The following is a 25,018-nucleotide window of genomic DNA, read 5'->3' on the forward strand; positions in this document are numbered from 1 at the left end:
TGCATCGATACAGCATGAAGAACATTTTCTTTTCAGTGTATTCCTGCAGGTTTAACCACTGTAGTTTCATTGGTGTTTATCAGTCACAAATAGCTGATGGACATGTTCCCCCGACTATGAATATTTGCAGAACAAAACACACTGACTGTGTGGAGTGGCTGTGTGTATACAGAAGAAGAGCAAACAATTAACTCTCGTCCTAGTCGTCTGATGCAGTTCCAGTTGTTCCTGTCATTGCTCGTGCTCCTCTACAACAACAGTAGGTAGAATTTCTATGACTTTGAAATTAAAGTTTGCATCTTCGTCACAGTTTTCGCCACTGAGAGTTGTTCTGCTCTTTCTCTCTTTGCTTCCTCTGTGTTTCAGTTCCTGTTGTATCTGAACGTACTATAACACATCATTCATGACACACATCCTTTTCCTCCAAATTCTGGCCTTACTCAACTGGGGCATTTACAATTGTATTGGGTTCCAGGTGACGCGCATACACACCCGCAAACACAAATACTAAAATACAGCTTTAAGATGTTGACGTTGACTCGTGAGTAAGTTCTTACTACCACTAGACTGGCGTCCTGTCCAGTGTGTAACCCTTCTACCTGTCACCCAGTACATGGTGGGATAACTTTTACTGTGACCCTGAACAGGATAAGCTCTGCGGTTCAAAGTGGATGCCGCACCTGTGTGTGCTTTTTCATTTGCAGTCCATGTGCACTTTGGTATCCAGGAAATCGTGGGAGTCTGTTAGATTGTAAAACGGCATGTAATATGATGATTTGCTCCCTAATCAGCGGGGGAGGTTGTTTGTTTAAGGTCTTGATTGACTCGAGGGCAGCAAGACTGGATATGTAGTCTGCAGCCCTGAGAGAGAAGTGTTAATTCTGGTTGAAGGCTTGTATGCGTATATTTTAGACTTTTACCAGAGTGTGATGTCAAAACCTACCAGGTGGAGACGAAGGCTAATTGAACACAGCAGCTTTCCTCGCCACAATGCCTCATTCTCATCTCGACCCTCCCATGCGTGAACACTGCCAATCAGCCGGTCTTGATTTCGGCTGCAAAACTTATTTGCATATTCATTTGTTCCTTTAGCGAAAAGGTTTGTTAACATGCAAAGTCCGAGACCTGGAGTGACACCGTGTCTGCTGCTGTTTTGATAAGATTGATGAGGCACTTGACTCGCCACCGGAGCTGGGAAGGATTTAGCCTTTCCCTCCTTGAGTGATTTAGCACGTTAAGGAAACAAAATGCAATATCTGCCAATTAGGCTGCTCCTGGTGGGGATTTACAATTAAATCAGATTGTGGGATTGGATTAGAGGACAGTGATTGTTGTTATTTTTAAGTAAACCTGTCTAGCCTCTAAAAGACGTCTAGATATTAAAGGAATACTTCAACCCCCAAATGAACGCTTGTATATCAGTTACTCACTCTGTGTTACATTGATTTCCTTAGGAAAACTTTGTTTTTCTTGCATGCCTCCTTGGTGAGTGAAGAATCCAAAAAGAAAATGAAATGAAATGAATTGAAGTCACCAGGAAAACTATGTAAAAACCTCCACTTACAAACTCTCACACAACTCGTGCCGTATAATTCAAGTCTTATTTATCCAGTAGGATGCTCAGTACTTTCCAAACAGAAACTAAAAGTAAAACTTAGCTATGCTCTCTTCAAAGCCAGACTGCATTTAAAAAACAGTAATTTTACGTCACTGAACACGGGAGCTGCTGGTCTACCACTGCCTGGATCATTTAGTTTGTGTTGTTGTGTTATTTTGCTGAATCCAAACTAAACACCAAAGTCACACAATAACACAAACAAATTAATGATTGAGGCAGATACAAGGTACTTACTCGTAGTTAGTGTATTCTAGGGCTGTCAACGAATATTCTAAATTCGAATTTAAATTTGAATTTGAAAAAAAATGGACCTTCGAATGTGAAAATTGATGTTTGATTGTGGAGAAAAAAAAAACACCACCGCAGCTGTCCTCTTTGCGAGTGGGCGTTGACCTGGGCCGCTGCACTGAACGCACTGCACCAGGGCCACACTGCCTGCGGAAGTGCTGCGAAGCGCAGCGCACCGAAATTCTTCCGCGAGCCGGAGCACTTTCGTTCACATCAGACGCGCATTTCTCCACGCTGGTCGACAAGCGGTTCTGCTCCCAGCTGTTGTCTCCATCACCCGGCTTGACACATTCGCTCGCGGCTCGTGCAGAAAATAGACCAGACGCCGAAATGATCGCTGCAGGGCGCGAGCCGGCCATGGAGCTGCGCAGCGCGGTGCAGCCGGTGTGGATGACACAATCGGTTAACATGGGCACCGAAAGGAAACTGGCTTCGCTTCTCGGCGCTTCGAGGCTATTTGCAGCGCTTCCGCGGGCGGTGTGGCCTGACAGGTCAGAGAGGGGGGGTGAGCGAGAGGTCCGTGGTTGTTTATAACGTAATGTTATAGATAATTGTTTTATGTGTTTTAATGTGTAGGTGTGTAAATGTTTTCAAAGACGTTTATGTTGAAATAAAAATACCTACAAGTATTTATGTTTCCTTGTATTAGTTTGCCCTCTTGTGGACATAATGCGAAAAAAAAAAAATTCGAATGGTTCGAACCTATGTTATTTTTAGAAGGAATATTCGAACGTCATTTTTGAGCAATTTTGACAGCCCTAGTGTATTCCATAGACACCCCAAGTTTGGAAAAGCGGCAGGAGTACCGTCGCAGAACTTAGTGGATGGGAGTAGCAGCAACATGTATTTTAGCCACCTAAATATTCAATATCAGTGTAAGTGTACTCTATATTGAGAGGATTTTTACCACTTTGCCTTTCCGTCAGACAGCCCTTTCTGATGGGAAACCCTTTAACAACCTCAGTTCCCCATCTATTCATTCGTCAAAGCCACCAGACTCTATTGACAAAAACAGTCATTTTACCTTGCTGAACACGGGAGCTGCTGGTCTACCGCTGCCTCGATCAGTTAGTGTTATTGTGCGACTTTGGTGCATCCGAACTCAACCTCAAATGACTGTTTCTGTCACTGGAGTCTGGCTTCAAGGAGAGCATAAATTAAGGTTCACTTCTCATTTAGTTTCCTGTTGTAAAGCGCTGTTAGTTTGGAAAGTACTGAGCGTATAAATGAGACTTGGATTATACTGCACAAGATGTGTGAGAGTTTGTAAACAGATGTGTTAATACAGTTTTGCAGTAGTAAAATGCGGACCCCCTTCTACTTAAATTTATCAAACATTTTCTTTTTTCGTGGATTCTTCGTTTACCATGAAAGGAAGCAAGAAAAATAGTTTTCTTCCTGAATTCAAGGCAACACAGGGTGAGTTATTAATACACAAATGGTCATTTGGGGAAGTGAGTATTTCTTTAAGGTAAAAACTAGGCTAAAAGTTTATTTTTTTCATCCTTTTAGATGTAGGTTTCATATAACTGTTGTTTCAGCAGAATTTCACTATTTCACTGTAAACGGGTCCTAACCTTTGACTTTTTAACCAAATTTATCTTATTTTAGACATGTTGTTTGACCTGCTAAAAACTTAATTAGTGCACTTTCAGACAGTTCATATAAGTCAGAGTTTATCCCTCCTCAGTCCTAAAGATTCATCTGTGTGTCACCAGTTTCATACTACAGCGTGTAGTTTTCGCTGCCCTGCTTTGTGTAGCAGGTGCTGCTCTCTCTTCCTCTTTCTGGTGCAGCGGATACAGCGGGAAGAGATTGCAGCAAAAACAAAACCGCCAGAATGATGAAATCTTTGGTTTCATGAAACACTGCGTGCTAAAAAGCCACTGAAGTATGGCAAATGTTTCCAAACATTCATCCACAGGCATGTGTAGAGTTTGTTTTTCGGAATTATTGAGATACCTGACGAGCTGAATCATTGCTACACCTGAAGTCTGACCTTTTTATGAACTTCAGAAAGGGCATACAAAGGTCTGTAGGTTTATGGACTGTTATGGAATTATTTGTTGCTATGACTGATTAAAGTTTTAGATAGACTCCTATTTAAGTAGTTTGTGACATGCACTTTTTTCTCTAGATAGTGATGCTCTTGGTGATTTAAAGATTACTATCATTATTAGAGCCTCACCAGCACATCAGCCGAGTGATGTTGGCTAATCTCATATATAAAGGTATAGGCAAGTATGATGGCAGATATTCAAAAAGAAGTTGCAGAAATACGTATTTTAAAGACTGCTTTCTTATATAGAAGTGAGCCGATAGGACTTGTTGTTACAATCCCTAAGAGTAACCAGCACTTGCCTGGTGTCTTGTGTCTTGCTTGGGTTATTCACTTCATTGGGGTCATCAGTTGGGCACCCTGCTTCATTGGTGTTTCGGTCATCGGCCTACAACACCTCCAGAGGGCTCAACGTTGACACATGGCGTCCCAGGTGTGCCCCCCTCCACTGTTATCCCTCATGTTGGACATCTCGCAGACCAGTTGGGGTTCTTCCTCTTCATCCAAAGCCCAGTGCTGTTTCGCTCAGCAGCCTCTGAATTGACTCTGATTTTTCTGAAGTCAGGTTTATTATAGTCTGCACTTTGAGGCAAAAGTTACTCTTTAACTCTTAGTTAATCTTATATTTACTGTTGCATTCTTTTATCTTTACATCAGCATATCCGTTATGAAACAGGTTTAAGTAGTGGTGTTAAAAATCCAGTATCTGTCCCGCTTTAATCGTGATCATTAGTTTTTGCTTTAGTGGTCACCTAAGTATTACGTCTGGTATCACAAGGGTGACATTTTGCGTTGTTGGGGATTTTCCCAAAAAGTAGTGTTCATGCTGCGTGACATTTTCTGTTTCTTTGAGAGCACAACATGATACTAAAATGTCTGTCGTCAAGCTGCAACACTAATCTAAAATAGTGGAAAGCAGAGAAACACTTGTAGATAACACATGAAGAGTAGATGTCTGAATATGGTCTGCTATATATGATCAGTCTGCTAAAGTAACGCATTAATAATGACCAATTTCAGTCTAAAAATGAAACATTAACCAATGTTGAAAATCGGATTCGACAAAAATATTTGCTTCACTACTAAAAGCCTGGATATTCCCTGCTTGAGCCTCTCTGAAAAGACTCGCTCCAGTGTCTTGCTGCGCGTGTGCGACGTGTATGTGTATACAGGGAAGCAGAGGGTACATGCACAAGATGTGTTTTTAGTCTCTGTTTTAATACAAATAGGTACAAAGTAGGGAGAAACTACTTTTTGGGTATCTGTTGACGCTTGAATCAATTTTTTCAAAACAAGATGTAGTATCTGTAGTATAGATAATTTGGTATCAATCCACTCACCCCTAGAGGTGGCACCAAATTTCCATTTTGCGTCACCATCTCCTTTATCTGTTGCACTTCCTTTCTATGTAAGAACCTTGTTGCAATCCCTATTACATATTTGTATTAAACATTTTGTTCAGTAGAAGAGATTTGCTGTTGTTCTGGCATCTGAGTCTTCTGAGTTTTTAAGCATTTTTCAGGCAGGGCAGTGAATGCAGCACAGCTCATCATAAAAGCTGACCCAGTTTTATGTCCTAACAGAGGTCATGACGCTTGTTGTCCACCTGAGTCGGCACGCTCCTTAATCAAGGAGAAAACACACCGTAATCGCAAGAGGAGACAGTGAGCAGCAGACGGTGAAGGAATGGATAGAAAAGGCCTGAACAGCGAGATGGTGTACCTCCGGCCTCTAGATTAAGAAAGTGGGACAGTTTGCGTAGTGGCCTCCTTAACAATACTGTTTCTTCCTGCCTTGGCGACAAGAAATGTTCTCAGAGGAGCACCAGCTCAGGGCTATCTCTTAGCAAAATACTGACGCTCTTTTCAGAGCTGTGAGCCTACGATAAGCTACCTTGTGTAGGAAACTGGCCGATCTAGATTAAGGTTCCTCAGATCAATTAGAGATGTTATGATGCAGGCGACTGGGAGGAAAAGCTGCGTAAGCAAACCAAGAGGACAAATGATGGAGCTCATTGTCATGGATTTAATCTTGATGTCCAAAAATGTAGCTCAGGTGTGCCTTGAGTTCAGGCTATAGGTGCATTTAAGGAATACTCCATGGAAAATGTCTTTTGAGAATCAACTTGTCTTTAAAAGTGGAGTTTGCTGCCTCATGTCGGATGATCGTCAGCTTGGATTTACTGCAGTTACTGTGCTGTGGATTCCAGTAGAGAACAAGATTCATGACAAAATATGTCCATAGAAACTTCTCACTCCGCCTCTGCAGCATAATACATTTTAACATTGATCCGTATGTTCCAGACACTCATAGTTTCTCCACAGCAGAGCTAAACACACCACTTCTGTCAAGTGCTTTTGCGCCCGGAAATAGTGTATTTAGCAATTTACTGGCTAAGCGCTGATTATTTAGAACATACGGATCAATGGCTTAGAAGTGGATTATGGTGCAGGAGTGGTTTGAGAGGCTTGTCTCGATCCTAACCTGTTTACCAGTCACTCTCGGGCCTCTCATGACTGTTTGGTGTGGCTTTAGGTGCCAGCGGAAACAGCAGTGACAATATTTGCAAAGCCAGCAGTGAAAAGATGGAGCGAAAACATGATGGGGCTCATATTTGTTCTTGCACAAAGCAATAAGAGGAAATTAAGAAAATCCTACGTGGGATTCATGAAACATGCTCTGACAGCCAACTCTGTTCTCACCACCTATGTTGATGAATAGCTTTTTATCTTAAAGTGGATAAACCCAAATAAGAGCAGCATAATTAAGTGCCATGTTCAGATCACAAACTAACAAGCTGCTGACATTTAGCAGGTAACATTAAACTCAGACAGAAGAAGAAGAGATGTGTGCATCAGTTTGTGGTTGAAGGTTACCTCCCGCTGCATCTTTGGGTAAATGTAAAGCCCCATTTCCACCAAACACTTTAGGTATGGTACCTTTGGAACTAAAAATAACCCTTCAGACATGGTACCTAGACCCTAGGGTTTCCACCACAAACGATACTCTACTCTGCTCCGTCCAGCACTCACTGTATTTTCTCCTTTATCAGTCCACAGAACGAGGCTGCGTGCCGACATTTTCAGAATGAAATAAAACAGGCTGCAGTGAGAGTCTCTTTCCATGGGATATTTAAAAATAGCAGGTTTGTGCATTTAGTCCTTCTCAGGCAAGCTCAGGGGGTTTAGTGTTGCTGGAGCCCACAGGAACAACACTCTGCAATGCTTTATTTTTCTCTAAGTGAGGATTAGAATATATGCCGTTCACATAATCTGGTTGAAATTAATATATATACTTTTAAACGCTTGAAGATCCACTTATTACTAAAAGTCATCCAAGAAAGACTATAAAAACTAAAGTAATAGTTAAAGTTGTCACAGTGAAGTTCAAGGTGTGCTGATGGATTCACGTTGTCAACTCATGCATTGAGTAACATTACAAATAAACGTCCCACCTTAAAAGTTAAATTGATTTTTTTTTCTCAGACTCCAGCTGCTGTGAGAGGCAGCAAAACATCCTTTCATTTTATAGTTACAGTTTACTAATAAAACTCTCCACAGTATGAACAGTGGTTACATGAGCCTCAAAACCAGCCACAACTCAGCCCTGAGCAGAGTGACCGTCCTCTACTGACCAATCAGACTGCAGTGTTCACAGCTCCACCTTTTAGTACCAGATCTGTGTGCTAGGTACCCCAACAGAGGGGGGACCAAACATGGGGATGGTACAGAACGGTTCCATTGGTACCATCCACAACTTTTCACAGTGGAACTGAGCTGAACTGTACTGCTTGGTGGAAATGGGGCTCAGTTCTTAAGAAAAAAAAAACAACAACAAAAAACCCTTAGCAGCTTTTAAACCATTAAAAAACTACAGCTGCTGACAACCTTGAATGATACAAACCTTTGAAGCTAATTGTCAGGTTTGATAAAGCCTCTGAATGGTCTTGTGTCCTTGATGAAGTCACATGGATCCAGTGACACGGTATTAGTATCAGAATGCTCAAAACAGGCACATTTTTTAAAACACTATAGTATCTAACATGTTATTTGTGCCCACAGAAGACGTGCCGTTTCCAAGGTTTATCCAGAATAAAACAGTTTGTATTTATATTTCTGCTGAACACTCACACATATTACTCATCCGTGTCTCATTTCTCCCCTCCTCTCCGTCTCCGTCCAGCTGATAAAAGCAGCAGTAGCAGTGTGGTGAAGCAGGGTGAGATGGAGCAGCGCGAGGGGCCCCGGGGCCGCTGGACGCCTTGCCACGTCGAGCTGACACCCTGTGAGCTCCGGCTGTACACTCTGGACAGCAGCGCCAACCGCCAGCTGGGCACCGCCTACTCTCTGTCACACTGCCAGAGCGTCATCTCACCAGCACCCTGCAGCCAGCCCGGCCAAATCACCCAGCCCGCCGATCAACGCACGCTGCAGGCTTTGTTCTTCAACAGCACGCGTCTCCAGCTGAGGGCAGCCAGCCAATGGGAGGCCGTGGAGTGGAGACGGCTGATTTTGGAGAAGGTGCAGGCAGCCAGACCCACGAGGAAGGAGAACCACCAGCGTAAGACCGGAGCGGAAAAGCAACAGATCGTCAAGTTCCCTGCACCCATGTCACCCTCCTCGTCTCCCTCTCCGTCTGGGCTTGACACCAGGCCTGATGGTGACAGCGACACCCCCACCTCAGCGGAGGCATCACTCTCTCTGCAGTCTAATTCTGGCGTCCTGAGCAGACCCACCACCCTGCCTCTGTTCACCCAACGCTACCAGGATATCCTCAAAGCTGGTCTGCTCCACCAGCTGGTGGATCAGAACAACTGGCGGGCCTTCACCTTCGTCCTGACCAGATCTGCTCTCCGGGCCTTCCCCACTGAGGGCCGTGGGTCTGTCTCCCAGCCTGTGCTCCAGTACTCCATGGCCTCCTGCTCGGCCGTGCAGCATGATCAGGAGCCAGAGAATGGAGAGCCGTGGACAGACAGAGGGGACTGCTTCCAGATCGTTTTCCCCAAAGATGTGCTTCGACTTCGGGCGGACGATCAGCTCAAGGCCCAGGAATGGATGGATGCCCTGCGGGAGGTGGTCGGAGCGCAGAGGCCTGCCCAAGAAGAAGGAGGAGAGTCGGGAGAAGGAGCTCCAGCCCTCCAGGGAGTGCTGTTGAGATCAAAACCATCCAGGGAGAGGAGACAGCGGGAGGCCCAGAAAGCCAAGAGGCAGTCAGTCACCACCAGTTTCCTCAGTATTCTCACCTGTCTGGCCGTGGAGAAGGGGCTGACTGCTCAGAGCTTCAGATGTGCAGGTAAATGACCATCACTCACACACACACACACAGACCCACAAACTGTTGTATGAGAGGATTGCATGACAATGAAAATTTTTCCTCATAGGTCACTCTGTGTCAAATCAGATCCGGTTTTTGTTTACATTTTAGACTTAGTTCATACCTTGTGTTTATGCTATCAGAGAAAATAAAAGTTCTGTAAAATATTTTTGCTTAATTTTGAAAATTGCAAAGTTTTTTTGACATGTTGGTCCCTAAAAATAGAGCTGCAATGATTAATCGAATTGTCATCAACTATTAAATAAATTGCCAACTAATTTTTTTTTTTTTTCTCACTCCTCTTTGATGGTAACCCAAATATTTTTGGTTTGTGAACAAAACAAAACATTTGGGGTCGTCATCTTGGGCTTTGGGAAACACTACATTTTTCCATTTTTCGCCATTTTCTGACATTTTTTTGCCTAAACACCAAATGGATTAATTGAGAAAATAATCGACAGATTAATCAACAATAATAGTTAGTTGCAGCCCTACTGAAAACACATATCTTGTTCAATTTAAACATGAAGGCAACAAGGAAGGAACTAATAACTTAACACAGAAACTGCCCACATATAAACCCCTTTTCGCCCACATTTTTTGTCCTAGGAATGAGTTGTCATCTCCATTTTGGCATTTCAAAATGGCGACAAAGTGCAACCTTGGCTGTACTTGCCATATCTCATATTCTGATGGTATTAGAGCCCCTGTAATTTCACACAACATCAATTAAACACTGTATTTTTTGCAGTAAATATGGAAACGTCCATATGAATATACTTTGGGGGACTTTTTTATTGTATAAATCATTAGTATTATAAATACAAATTAAAGTTAAGGTAACCTACTAGAATAATATAATCAGTTGCCTTTTCAGTCCACTAGATGCATTTTGCTGCTGCAAAAAAATAGCTGAGGTGAGATGAACAGACTGAAAACTTTATCTTATTAAATAAAACAGATGATGACAAAGTTTTCCATTGGGGACATAATTTACAGTTGAAAAAAGGTAACAATTTGCAATATAGCGCAATATATTTTTTCATAATACTCAGCATATTTGAAATCACAATAATATTGTATCATGACTTACCTTAGTATTGTGATAACATTGTACCGGTGATTCCCACCCCTGCTAATTAGGGCCCCCAAACCACCCATTTTGTGTTATTTTTCCATTTTCAAGGGCCAGTAACTAAAACTATTACATCTGCTGGTGCCATTCAATCACTTGGATGTGTTGATCTACTGTTTTTTCTGTGCCCTTGCCAAATTTGTGCCTGTAGGAGTTAACTGTCAGGTGGGTAAAAAAGCAATTTCTTGCTTTGCTTCCTGGACTTGTAATGTTCTGCAGAGCATATTACATCTTGATAATCTAGTTCCCTTGGAAAAATTTAAAGCCATGTTAAAAGTCCAGGTAATCATTGAAAAAAATGTTTGCAGCATTTATTTGGTGTCAAATAGCATATATTGAAAGTTTGAACATATCTAAAATGGTTTGACATAGAATGACCTTATTTTCATTTACCTTAGCGAGGTTTTGTGCACTTTAGTCGCATGTTTCACAAGTTTACCCACAAAGGTTAGAAATTTCAACATGGCACCCACAACCTTAGGACTCCTTGATACATACCTGGCTCCGAATATGGTGTATTGAAAGATACAGATTCATTTTCACACTGGGTTTGTTTCTTTGCAAACCCTGCTGGACCACTTTCATTCTTGCTCTGATACGTCATCTTCTTGTGTAGTAATTTCTTTAAGAAGGTGCGACTGTTTACCTTCACTGCCATAAAATAAGATTAGACCCTGTTTGAACGGAAGAAGAGGAAACAGGAAAACTGGGAGTAAAATGTGTGGTTGGGCAGAGACATGCTGTTTTATTTCTTCCCTTCTTTGTAGTCAGTGCAAGGGTAGGGTGTTGAAAATTGAAAATGTGTTATCCATTCAGATCTTTATTACTGACTGGCAAAGGGTTCTTATATCCCAAAATAGAACAAACGGTATGAATGCAGGGCAGAGTTAGTGGGCAAAATACGAAGCTGTGTTCCACACTGGTGTTTATACTATCATGCACTACTTAATAATCTTTGTTTAGTTTTGGATTCAAGTTCTTCTTCTACTACTGGCGGGAATAAGAGTTTTCTCTTCTTAATGTTAGAAATAGGGGTGTGCCATATCATCTCGTTCATGATAATACTGGTATAAATTTTAATATGATATGAAAAATTCATCCTTGTTGACATATTGATGTCATACTGTTACTGTCATGAGTTTGTGATTGTTTGAACAGTGGAAAGACAAGATAGGTTTTGTGACTTTTATTTTGTTTTTGTTGACTTGAATAAAGTGTATTTTCTAATGACAAAATTAGTGTTTATTTAAATTGGGTCTGGTTGGTTTGGCGATAGTGATTTCGGGGGTGTTTCTGCTTACACAAAAATGCGTATCTCTGTAGGGATCATTTCCGTAATGTTGTCAGACACTAATAATAAAAATATGAGCCTGTCAGTGGCAAAAACAAAGACTTACAGTAAACGCGGAATTAATACTTGTTCATCAGTGTGTCTGTGTCACTCTGCAGTTACACCTCCAAAATACAGTGCTGCAAAGTTTAGTTGATTCAAAACACACATTAAACACATTCAACATGGCTTAATAGAGACAATTTCAAACACAAGAACACAAATCAGCTTCACTATAACTCGCAGCATTCACAGACAAACACTTGTCTTCATCTGGACACATTTTCCCCACAAATACAACATGCTAACGTTTTAGCACAAGCCTATGGCAATTTATATTGTATAAATTATCCTAGTGGCTAGCAGACTTTTTCTCTACTCATATGAAGAGAGAATAGGTCCCATGTTGAAAAATACCAAACTTGCCGTTTAAGTGGTTTTTATCTTTTGTATCCTATTGGACAAATCTATGAAAGACCCTGCCTCTTTAAATGAATCTACCTGTCCCTGTCAGTCAGTGGTTTTGGGTGTTTTTCGGTACTGAGAACCTTTTTCATATCCTGAACCACTGCAGCCTCCTTCTCTCCTTTATTATCCCTCCTGTTAGTCTCCATACTGGGGCCTTTGGGCAGCCCCATAAATGGCAGGCGGTGCTTTTACTCTCCCTGGGTGTGAAACATGGGCTTCCTCTCTCTGCCTCTCTCTTTTAGGAGGGCTTTGAATAATCACCGCTCACCTCCCTTTTTATTTGTAACAACTGGCTTATTAATGCAGGGGCTGTTTGAAAGGCCAGCTGAAACAGGAACAAGGACAGAGGCCGTCTGGGGGCAACTGATGATAATTGGTAGGCTTAAAGCACTGGAGGAGAGGAAAAATGGATGAATGAATGAATGAATGAATGAGAACGAATGAAAGCAGCCTGGGGATGCTACAGTGGTCAGCCTTGATCATGGTTGTTTGATTGAAGGGTTTCTGGGTAGAGCTGGGTGGAAGGGACAGCTGGATACGGCCATTTTCTATACAGAGCACACCTCTGCTTGCTCAATCCGTTTATTTCCCTTCTTGTCCTCCCTTTCTTTCTTTTTCCTTTCATCACTTCATTCAGACTCGCAGCCTTTACCTCTTTTTGTCTCCCTTTCTCCCCCTTTACCCCCCTCGCATTTATTTGACTGTATCCCTTCTTAGTCTCCTGCAGTGTCACTTAGCAGGTCCTGAAAAGTCTTTTACACCTTCTTAATTTAAGACCTTAAAATTGCGCTTGAGTCCACAAGTTATTGTTAGAGTTCTTGTGTTTTTAGAGGTTTGTAGTTTTAATTTCTGTTTATTTTTCAGTTGGGAAATCAGTCTTCCATCAATTTGAAAAGGGACCTGTTATGCTTTTTCGTATTTTGGGTTATATATATAGTGTTACAATGAAGGATCTTCTTATTTAAACGTGGGAAAGGTTTCAAATAATGAGGTAAACCTACAAAAAGACCCGTTTTCTTACTCTGGCTACAGCATGGCTTCATAGTGTGACAGATTTCTTTATAAGGTCATCTGCTCCAGGCATGCTACTGCAAGTGATTACATTACCTAGTCTCTACTGCTACATGAAGCTACATACTAACATTAGGGAAATATGCAGACGTAGTTACTGATGTTGTAAAGTTTTCCCCGATATTGGATCATATTCCTGCAGGAACATGTCTGGTTGTGTTTAGAAGCTTTTATTGGTGATTTTTCACTGTAAAAAAATCCCACTTTACTCTGTTACAATCATTCAGTGGTTGCAATGACAGTGCAGAGAGACACTATGATGTGGAAGACCAGGAAATGGGGACCCATCTGAGCAGATTGGGCTCTATCAGGAGGGGGGCTCAAAGAGACAGGCGCTAAACATAGCCTCTCAGATCAGTGGTTCCCAACTGGTGAGTCATGGTCCAAAAGTAGGTTGCGAGTCCATTTTTAATGCACCCTAAGTGACTCTTGAATGTGTCAAGTTTGTAAAAAACACACTTTATTTTTGAAGTACAGTGAATTTCCAGCACAGAGCTTTTATTTTGAAGTGCTGTTTCCTGCTGTGAGTGAGTGAATAATGAACAGATACTTGACAGAGACAGAAAACTAGCTCGATGACATGGCCAAAACGCAAGTATGACGCTGAATATATTAAACTGTGTGGACCTTGAACTAATGACTAAGGAAAAATCTGGCTCCCGTGGTTGGACCAATTGGGAACCGCATACAAGTTCAATTTTCAATTCAATTTTATTTATAAAGCCCAATATCACAAATCACAATTTGCCTCACAGGGCTTTACAGCATACGACATCCCTCTGTCCTTATGACCCTCGCAGCGGATAAGGAAAAACTCCCCAAAAAAACCCCTTTAACGGCGAAAAAAAAACAGTAGAAACCTCACGAGTGTTACCGCACAGACAGTATTAGGTAAATAAAGTGTTTTTTGACCATTAAAGCATGTAAACATGTTCTGGAAATCTAAAACGCTGTACAAGTACGAACCTGAAAATGAGCTGAGTATGTCAGACAAAGCAAAATGTTTTTTGAGTTTTGTTTTGTTTGCTTGGAATAAAGTGTGTTTTATGATGATAGAATTATTGTTTATTTAAATTAGTCTAGTGGGTTTGGCGATAACTATTTTGGGGCTGTTTCAGGTTAAACAAGAACGATGCTGCTCTTTAGGCCTTTGCACAGTGAGTCCGTTTTTCTCGGATGCGTTTTTTTAATCCATCATCCGTAAAAATAGTTACACACAGAAACCTTGCACACTGATTCTGATGCATTTTATCGACACATTTCCTCCTTTGCCTCTCTCCACTGGAGTTACCTCTCTGTCTATCATCACTCCCTCCCTGTCTTTAATTTGGCACCGCAACTGCATGAAGGGGCGGAGCTGTCCTCCACATTCTGTGTGCAGTCCACATCCTCCTCCTCCTCATCATCATCCATCTGAATAATTAGCTATCTGAGTTATGAAATGATTCTCTGCACCCTGTTCCTCTGTCTTGTCGCGGCTGTGTCCCTCCGCCACATTTTCTTCACTGATTCCTGATCAAACGTCTCCAAAGGCTCTGACAGATGAGAAAAATGCACAAAACAGAAACTTTTCCGTAAATTTTAATGACAGACGAAGGTTTCTGACTAAGTGTGTGAACGTGATTGACACAACATGTAGTCGGATTTAATTTTTAGACGTGCGACAATTTCGGTGTCAGTGTGCAAAGGCCTTTTAACAAAAAGGTCTATCTCTGTAGGGATCCTTTCCATAATGTTGAATAACAATCTGTGTGGTCTCCTCAATACTGAACCAGTTTCAAAAATTGTTTTTCCCATTAGACATGTTGATGCAAAAACACGGGAAAATAGGGTCCAGGTTGAAAAAGACCCTTTAACATAGCACAATATTCCTGTTATTTAATCTAGACTTGGCACTCTGGCTTTTGAATTATGGATCAGTACCTGGAGAACTAGCCCACTTAGCCGTGGGTGTAATGGTGGTAGATGGCCACTCATAATGGCCTTCAAAACCCCACAATTAAACAGAAACATTCATGCTCTTTTGTCCACCGTAACGCATGTTTGATTATTCATATATGAAGCCGCGAATCTAAACAAGATCACTTGATGTTCTATATGCTACTTTTGTTTCCCCCGATATGTCTTTGAACTTGTTTCAAGTCCGCACTCTGCATATGCATGCTGCGTCCATCTGAGTGATTGGTTATTTAACATCAAAATGTAAAATGTATTCAACTAATTACACATGGGGATTGCTGCGGTTTTGATTCTTTTTGAAGGAAACTGTTAGTGTTCGTTTGAAGACCGTGACTCCCCCATCACCCCTCATCACGCACACACATTGTGCAGAGTGTGTCCTCAGGTTTGGTGACCCCTGTGGTTGCACTGGAGCACATTCTCAGGCCCCTGACAGACCATGTGAATCTGTTGGACAGGGGGGCTCCGGGTGAAGTGGAAATCAGTAGATTTGAGGGAATCGAGGAAGTAGGAGGTGGGCTCACATCAAAAGATGTACTCTCTCTCTCTAATTCACACACACACACACACACACACACACACACACACACTGCTCTAGTCATAGTACTCTCAATTTGTGCACATTTTCATTCGAGTGTTTGGTCAGTGTGAATGAGACACATCAAAGCTCAGGCTTCTCTCGTCTTTTCAGTTTTAATTCACACACATGTACATAACACACACACACACACACACACCAGCGTCCTCTCAGAGGTGTGGTGGTTTAAAACCAGTGGCGGGCAGATGAAAGCATGAACCCCCTCCTTTTTCTGCCCTGATGTCATCTCTCTCCCTCTCCCTGTGTCTCTACGTCTCTCTCTCTGCACCGTACACTCACCCCGGGCAGGTCAAAGTGACCCTCTCTCACTACAGAGAGCCGCAGTACAATCGGTAGACCTTTGAGCTACGTTTGAATTCCCATTCATCTTTTCCCTCTGTCCCTGTTTCTCTTCGTCCCAGAAAGACCAATAAAAGATCAGAGACAAGCAGAGAGAGCAGTTGTTACTGTGTGCTGATAATGGAGGAAGCAGTTAGCAGCAGAGAGTGTTAATAGAAACAGATACACAGAAAATTTGAAAAGCAGCACTCATGAGGTGATCAGTAGTGGCATATTGGCTGGAAAAAAAAGGAGTTACAGCACACTTTGAAAATGAAGAAAATTTTATTTTTGAGGTTGTATCTAAAGATAGTGTTGTACTGGACTACACTGTATTGATAAGTGTATTTTTTATTCCTTTCCATTTACATACTTGAAGTGGGCAGAATATTAGGGGTGCTTTCAGACCTAGAGTTGTCTTGCTTTGGTCTGAATCAGGGACTAATGTGACAAAGTTGTATAATTGCCTAGAGTTGATTCGTGTTGTCACGGCAGCATTTACAAGCAGACCAGATCAAATGCCGTGTGTGAGAAAGCTGCTTGATTGGTCAGAATTTCCATGTGGGAAAAATCCAGGAAGTAAAGCAAACGTTGAAGAAGAGTACACTTGCAAGATAAATGTGACACTTTCTAATGTCACAATGGAGGGACAACTACGCAGGTTGATTTTAGCGCTGCTCATCGTGGACTATATTGCTGTCATTGTTCATTTTAGTCAAACCATACAGTTTGAACACGAGACGCGGCTCCAACTAGAAAACAATGTTTTGATGCATTGGATGTGCTGAATGTGCATATTAAGGCAGTACAGGAGGAGGTGCACATTAATAATCCTCCAGGACTGTAACATGCTCATGTTTAACCCAAACAATGTGTCATGTGACTGCAGTTGGTTCAGATCGAGGTCAGAACACGTTCTCACCACAAACGAACCGCACCAGAGTTCGTTGGTAACCAGACTGAGACCACCTCTTCAAGAAGGTCTAGGTCCGGTTGTTTTGGTGCGCACCTGAGTGTGATTGCTGTGTTCACACAGCACCACGGGAACCGCACTTAGGGGGCAAATAAACTTCGATTGAACCGAGCCAAACAGGGCAGGTGTGACAGCACCCTTAGAAACATTTCTGCTTTTTAATATGTAATGGAAATTAATATACGCGATTCTAAAACCCTATCCATGTGTTTTTCAGTTATATTTCACAATATAATTCTGGCTGTGGATAAAGCAGGATTGATTTTACAATATATTGTTCCATTATTGTAAAAAAAGTAGTAGTGCTAATGTCACTAGTGTGGCTACAAGCAGGTAAAGAAAGAGAGGGGAAATCCTTTAGATTAAATGATTGCCATGGCCATTTGGTAACTAGTAGTCTTAAGCAGAATAATCCCCTCTTGTAAGTCCAAAATGGCGGCTTCTTGTCTCTGAGGCTGTACGCGGATGTTGAATGGACAACCCAATGGGGAGTCTTATCATTGTAACCTCTTTTGCTAGGGGTGCGTATCAGCCTTTATGGATGCTTTTGGAATTACGGGGTTTTGTTTTGTCGTATTTGTGCAGCTTTAGTGAATTTGCCTCTAACTGTATATATACTTTATTTCATTCATCCATCCATTGTCAGCCACTTATGGCTGGGTCGTGGGGTTAGCAGGCTAGGTAAAGCGCTCCAGACGTCCCTCTCCCGAGCAGCGCTTACCAGCTCCTCCTGGGGGATCCTGAGGCTTTCCCAGGTCAGACGAGATATATAATCCCTCCAGCGTGTTCTGGGTCTGGGCCTCCCACCGGTTGGACGTGCCCAGAACACCTCTAACAGGAGGCACGGCTTTATTTACTTACCTATAATCTTATGAATGCATTGTATACATACTTTCTCACGCTATATTCTGTATTTACTAACTCACTTACTTGCTTCAAAAAGCATAACACACAATGTTAGTTATCTGAAACTCAGCAAATACGTACTGTTTATATTTTATTCATACAACGTCACAACCTCTCCTTGTTTGCTCAGTCTCCAGTCTCCTCCATGTTCTCTCTGCGGAGGGCTCTCTGTTTTGAGGTTGTTTAAGTGCATGTTAAGGTTCTGGTCAGCATCAGATTTATACACTTGGTGTTATTTTACCCTTTGTCTACTTCTTCTTCTCCTGCCTTAGCCCCACATGCTTTATCTGCTGAGGCTTTACTGTTTTTTTTTTTTTACTGTACAGAGCTCATTATAGACTGCCCCAGCTTTGGGAGAAGGACATTTACAGTATCTCCATGTGTGGGTACGTGTGGGTGTGTTCTCTTCTTGTCTGTATGATATAGAATTTGAGGTTAAGGTTAAAGGTTGTTATTTAGTTTGCAAATGTTTTCAGGCTACATACGTATGTGTCTTTGTTCCTCTGGTCGCGGCAGCAGCCGACCAAACTCGAGGCCACACTTGGCCAGAAAGCCGGCATGGTGGTCAGCTCTTTCCTCGAAGTGACATAGTGTTTTTCTGACTGTTGACCATCCCCTCTGCCTGCTGGCTCCCAACCAGTGGACTGTGGCTTTTTTTTTTTTTGAAAGAGCATCCACCCCAACAACAGCATGAGCTCACTGCTGTAATTAGCCTGCAGAGTTACACATGTGTATTCGATCATGGTCCCTGGATGAGATAAGACTTTGTTTTCCATTTTATCCACAAGCAATAATTTCAACCAAAGAAAAACAAATATCCATTGTTTAAAGTGATGAAAATAGATGATTTTTAGATTGCTGCCATGTTTGGCACACAGCTCATAAAAAAAGTGTTTTATGGATTTGCTGAAAATGTCGAGAAGTATTACAATCAGAATGCGATGATCACAGCCAGACCACATCTGAAGGTGGTCTGACTCACACTGTGATCAGATGTCTGATGGATATAAATGCAGTTTGTAGAGTTTAGCCACATTCTTTAAAAAAATATTAGTTTGAAGGAGCTCAAGCTGCGCTTCAAAAGCTCCAGATGACCCAGTCCTTGGCAAAGAACACGTAGAGCCCATACAGCAGCATAGCTTCACGAAATCCCTTTGGAACCAATATGGAGTGCCAGTTGAGGGTCAATGTGACTGGCATGGGTCCTGAGTTAGCACCATGGATGTATAAAGAGAACAGGATACAACATTGGAGGTGGGGCTCTGTTGATTATTATTAAAGTTGCTCCAAGAAGCCACAACAGTTTAATTGCCCTGTATAATTTAACCCAGATAACTGACACACAGAGACTTCCGCTGTTATAGCACTCCACTAACCTAAATGGGAATAAAATGATTTAATCCAGCAGCTCTTTAAGACTTTCCAAATGTTATCAGACCAAATGAATCAAATCCCAATGAAACAAGTGATTTTGCACATTGTCAATGGAAAGAAAAAGTCTTTTTGGGCAACAGGGCATCATGTGACAGATGGGATTCCACTGTTTGGCCACGACGAACATTGGCTTCAAGCCCAGTGCACTTTCTGGGGACCATGTTAGCACCAGTGCTTGAAAGCTTGTCCACTATACATAGTAATAGTAGTGATACCGTTAAACTTAAATTAATAAATAGTAGTAGTAGGCTATTATTTGCTTAAATCATTGAAATCAACAGGCCTATATTTGGGACAGGCCTTTAATTCCTTTCACACAAAATGTTACTTAGTAAAGATGCGAAATATGATCAAATTGTTTGTTTAAACCACTATGAATATTACTTAAAAACAAGGCTTCAGAGCATTCATTTAATCTAACTCTCACAGACAGCACATTCAAATAAACACAAGAAGTTTGTGCTCTAGAGAAAGGATCAGCACTCAGTGAATAACCTCCTAAGCCCTGTGATAAGCTATTATGGCAAGGCTTAACTATACAGACCAGTGAGCAGTGATAACTAACATGTCTTTGGGGTCATCGGGTGGGAACCTCCTTTCACCTGTGTTTCGTCTAGTTGGTCCCACGACACCTCCAGGAGGCTAGACAGTGATCTCTGGCGTCCCAGAGACACTCCCCTAATGCCAGGTCTCACTGCTCCCCACACCAACCCAACAACCTCCTTTACCTTACTTACACATAGCTTTCTCAGCCCAAACAACACCGCCACCTTCAACTCAGAGAGTGAGTTACAGCACCAGGCACACAACACAACACCACTTTATCCTGTTAAAACAATGCTCACAAATTGGATTAATTATTATGGAAAACCCTTTAGATTCTTTTGGACCCTTACAGACTACAGGAATATGAATAACTTACAGGGTAGTCAAGGAGTGGACACATTATTTGAGGTAGCCAACAACCCAGTTTTATACATCCAAAGAACTTATATATATATATATATATATATATATATATATATATATATATATATATATATATACATACATATATATATATATATATATATATATATCAACTGCTTGGCAACCTGACCAGGCCTCTAATTGAGACACAAGTTTATTTGTCAAATTTATTTATTTGGCTGCGGCTCAGAGGTAGAGCGTGTTGTCCACTAATCTGAAGATCAGCGATTCGATCCCCATCTCCTCCAGTCTGCATGTCGAAGTATCCTTGAGCAAGATACTGAACCCCAAATTGCTCCCAAATTGCTCCCAATGGCTGTTTAATCTGTGTGTGAGTGTGTTAAAACTGAGTAGCAGGTGGCACCTTAGCCACGGCCACCAGTGTATGAATGTGTGTATGAATGGGTGAATGTCACTCGTAGTGTAAAAAGCGCTTTGAGTGAGGCGCTATACAAGTGCAGGTCCATCTACCATTTACCATGATATATTTGTAATGAGCTCAACTGACATATGAGCATCATAATTGATGCCCAAACTACAAAAATAAAACCTAAATTTTAATGAACTTTGAATGACAGTCATGTTTTGGACCACTTGTACATATCAAAATGATTTAACATGTCACCATTTTTCATTATCACCAAAGTATTTATCAATAACCCATAAACAGGTAGTTACAACTCTAGTTCAGTGCATCATTCAGTGTGTGTGGTGCTGCCTGATGCTCCAACATGAGTCTTTTTTCTTTCAAGTGGATAAAGCAGCAGTGCAGCTCTCAGTACTGATTAGACTATTGTCTGTCTTTTTCAGACATCAGATTCTCGTCCATGATAGAGAAGTAGTTGACCTAACTTCTCATTATTGTCTGCCTTCATCTGTCCTTGTTTGATCTCGCTCTTCTTCTCTTTCATTCACTTCCTTCGTTCCTCTCATCTCTCGATAGCCTTTTACTCATTCTGTTTCCCCTTTGTCAGCCTGTGTTGTTTCTTCTGTTGAAGCACCACTGACAAACAGGCTGACACACGTCTCTCTTCCTCTGCCCTACGTCTCTTCTCTGGCTTTCCGTGCGTCTGTTTTCCAAAACCCAGATAACAATCTTCTGCTTCTTTTCTTCTCTACCTCTCCTCACTCGCTGTTTTCCTCCAGGCCTCGTGTCTTCCGAGATTGTGTTGGATAAGAGACACCTGTCGCAGGCCTGTGGCGCTCAGCTGTTTGTGTGTGATCAGAGACCAGGTCCGGGTGTTTGGGTGAAGAATAAACTTTAAAGAGTGGAGAAGACAAAGCAGAGAGGGGGGCAGCTATCAGGCTGAATAGAGCTGAGGATCTGTTGTACTTTAGGTCTGCAAAACACTTTTGTACTGAAGCCCGCTGTGTTGTGACTACTGGAAGAACCAAGAATCTGTTTTCTGAGGGATTACTTCGAGGGAATTTGGCAGATAGATTTTTTGGCAAACAAGGAAGATACGCTCAACAAGAAGGTTTTGGACATACTGAAGGACGTACGTTTGAATCAGGAGTGAGATGGTGGGAGTGGACACACAAAAATTAGGTGGAGTCTCCCTCAGAAATAAGTTAGTCATTGGTATTTCCTACTTCAGCAAGTAGCACCTCATGATGAGACTGCTCATCATCAGTAGTCACACACATTGTCATTTATGGACCTCTTAAGAACACCACATTTAAAGATAGATTTACACCACAAAACGACGTCAGGTTTAAGTATAGATTTAATCTTTGGTGACTAAATTTGGTGACAAAGTGTTTATAGCTGTTGCTAAATGCCATGAAGGTGGGCAGAAAAGCCAGCAGTCATAAGGAGAGGCAGGATCTTTATCTTCATTTATTTAGTTACAAAGTGCACTAGGTGTCAGTAATTAAAACAGACAAGACATGAAAACAACAACTTCAAAAAGAACTGATAAAACCACTTTGGTGTATAAAAACTGAGGAAATAAAAGACAGTTTAAATGAACTTAAAAGTCAAGTAAAATCAGGAAAGGCTCTCCGTTAAAGTATGTTTTAAGAAGCGACCTAAAAGAGATCACTGACTTGGCCGACCTTATTTTCTCGGGCAGACTGGTCCAGAGCCTTCGGGCCCTGACAGCAAATGCTCTGTCCCCTTTAGTTTTCTGCCGGGCCTCTGGAACAGACAAAACACGTCAAAGTATGTCCTGGCGTGTACGGTACTAAGAGGTTGGAGATATAGCTGGGAGAGACCATAAAGAGCCTTAAAAGTCATCAGTAAAATCTATTCTAAAACAAACTGGGACCCAGTGTAAAGAGGCTAAAACCGAAGTGATGTGATCACGTCTCTGGCAGCTGAATTCTGTACAGTCTGAAGTTGATTAAAAGATCTTTGATTCAGGCCAGAATAGAGGCTGTCGCAGTGATCCAGGTGTGAAGAAATGAAGGCGTGTAAAATGTCTCAGTGTCTTTAAAAGTTAAAATGGATTGTGTTTTTGAAATATTTCTAAGATTATAAAAACATGATTGCACAAACTTTGTGACATACTGCTCAAAACTACAGAAGATACACTTTCAGACAGTCTCTACTTGAAGACATTTAAAATGTTGCACTTTGCTGTGCACAGAGATTTGACTTGAAAAATCTTGAGAACAGGTTGAAAATTGAACCCTTGCTCAGAATAAACACCTCCATTTACGGATTTCTGTACAGTTTTCTAATTGGTGCATTAAGATCTGTTATCACTGTTTGTATGGTACAACAGAATACCTAATTGGGGTCAGAGTTCCTTCTTAAACCTGGATGGTATTGTTTATTATCTACAGATTTACTCGGTTAGATTAGTGCGGTATTTAGTGAGGGGCAATAAACTGACACATATTAACACCAAGTCATTAACACTACAAGCTTTGTGTTCTCCTGATCTCAGCTCCAGCAGACTGTTAACGGTTGACTTGTGCAACACCTTGAATGAACACATGGAGCAGGTTTTTACTGGAGCCATTATTTGGTGTCCAATAAGTCAGAGATAAAACCGATTTGTTTTACATTAAGATTTTTGTGTTGAGGGTAGGGCTGCCACGATTAGTCGACTAATCGATGACTAATTGACTATTAAAATAATCGGTGACTATTTTAGTAGTTGACTAATCGGTTTGAGTCATTTTTCATAGAAAAGTACTATAAAAGTACCCCAAAATACTCTTATTGCAGCTTCTTACGTTGAAATATTGGCAGCTTTACACACTCTCCCATGACAGTGAACTAAAACCCTTCGGCATGAGTAGGAAACAAGACATTAGATGACATAATTTTGGGGTTTGAATGAAAATAATTGTTAGTGGCAGCCCTAGTTGAGGGTGCCCCATGTACTTAAGACTCAGTCTTCAGCAGAGGCCCTGGTTTGATGCTGACCTGTGACCCACCCTTCCTGTCTGTCTTTATCTAATTAAGCCAATAAAAAAATTATTTAAAAAAAGATTGTCGTGTTGGTTTGATCCCCATGTTCGATACTGTCTTGAAATTTTAACTGGTTTCTTCATGATAACAGAGACATTCAGACACCCTTTAGTGTCATATATGTATTTATTAATAAGATATAAGCACACACGTACTTACTGAGTGATTGTCTCATCAGGTTGTCAGCGTCCCGTCGGTCTCTCCAGAGGAAAAGCAAAGGTCTGCTACTACAGCGGCTGGTACTACTGCACAAGTTGCCATCAGGACAACTCCTTCCTCATCCCAGCACGTCTACTGCACAACTGGGACACCAGCAAGCACAAGGTGGGATATCACACACACACATACACAACTATATGAAAATACCCACCGTCTCAACATACTTACTGTTCTGTTCTTAAAAAAGACAAAACAAAAAAACGTGTTTGAAAACTTTGCATGTTCTCCCCGTGTCAGCGTGGGTTTACTCCAGGTACTCCAGCTTCCTCCCACAGTCCAAAGACATGCAGGTTAACTGGTGACTCTATTGTCCGTAGGTGTGAATGTGAGTGTGAATGGTTGTCTGTCTCTATGTCAACCCTGTGATAGTCTGGCGACCAGTGTCAGCTGGGATAGGCTCCAGCCCACCCCGACGCCTAACAGGATAAGCAGTTATGTAAAGTGAATGAATACATAAAGAGCCACTCTTTTTCAGTAAGTGAGCGGTGTCCTGGAAATTCAAGTCCCACGTGTTCTTCAATTTCTTTCCTTTTTAACAAATACAAGTCAATTACGATCAGATTTTTAAAGTCTTATTTTATTCAGATAAAAGTGTTAAAGATATAGTATGCAGGATTATTGGTTACTGTTTGTAAACACGCTCGCCATCGAAAGTCAAAGTGAAAGCTAACCCAAGATTCACTTGTGTTTTGGAATGAGCTTTGTCCACGTGGTGTTTCGTCTTGCTATATTTGCGGTTTGCAGTCTGCGTAGCTTCCTCTTCGATGTGTGCTGCTTACAGTACCGGGGCCTCCTACCAGCGGGACATGCCCAGAACACTATCGGGAGGCGCCCATTAGGCATCCTGTTCAGATGCCCGAACCACCTCAACTGACCCCTTTGGATGTGAAGGAGCAGCGGCTCTACTCCGAGCTCCTCACCCTATCTCTAAGGCTG

The 25,018-nt window shown here is 41.7% G+C and overlaps 1 protein-coding gene across 4 annotated transcripts in view; it reads left to right on the forward strand.

The window, feature by feature from the left end:
• Positions 1-25,018, forward strand: part of plekhm3 (pleckstrin homology domain containing, family M, member 3) — a 63,298-nt gene that overhangs the window by 10,012 nt on the left and 28,268 nt on the right. For 3 of the 4 annotated variants that reach the window (XM_033615477.2, XM_033615485.2, XM_078174642.1), the window contains exons 3-4: positions 8,148-9,257; positions 24,042-24,187. In XM_033615477.2, the coding sequence (XP_033471368.2) occupies positions 8,148-9,257; positions 24,042-24,187 (1,256 nt within the window). Of the gene's footprint in view, positions 1-3,071; positions 3,326-8,147; positions 9,258-24,041; positions 24,188-25,018 lie in introns of those variants that run through there. The other variant, XM_033615494.2, reaches the window with a different exon arrangement.

Source organism: Epinephelus lanceolatus, chromosome 14, assembly GCF_041903045.1.
Source record: "Epinephelus lanceolatus isolate andai-2023 chromosome 14, ASM4190304v1, whole genome shotgun sequence".
NCBI lineage: Eukaryota > Metazoa > Chordata > Actinopteri > Perciformes > Serranidae > Epinephelus > Epinephelus lanceolatus.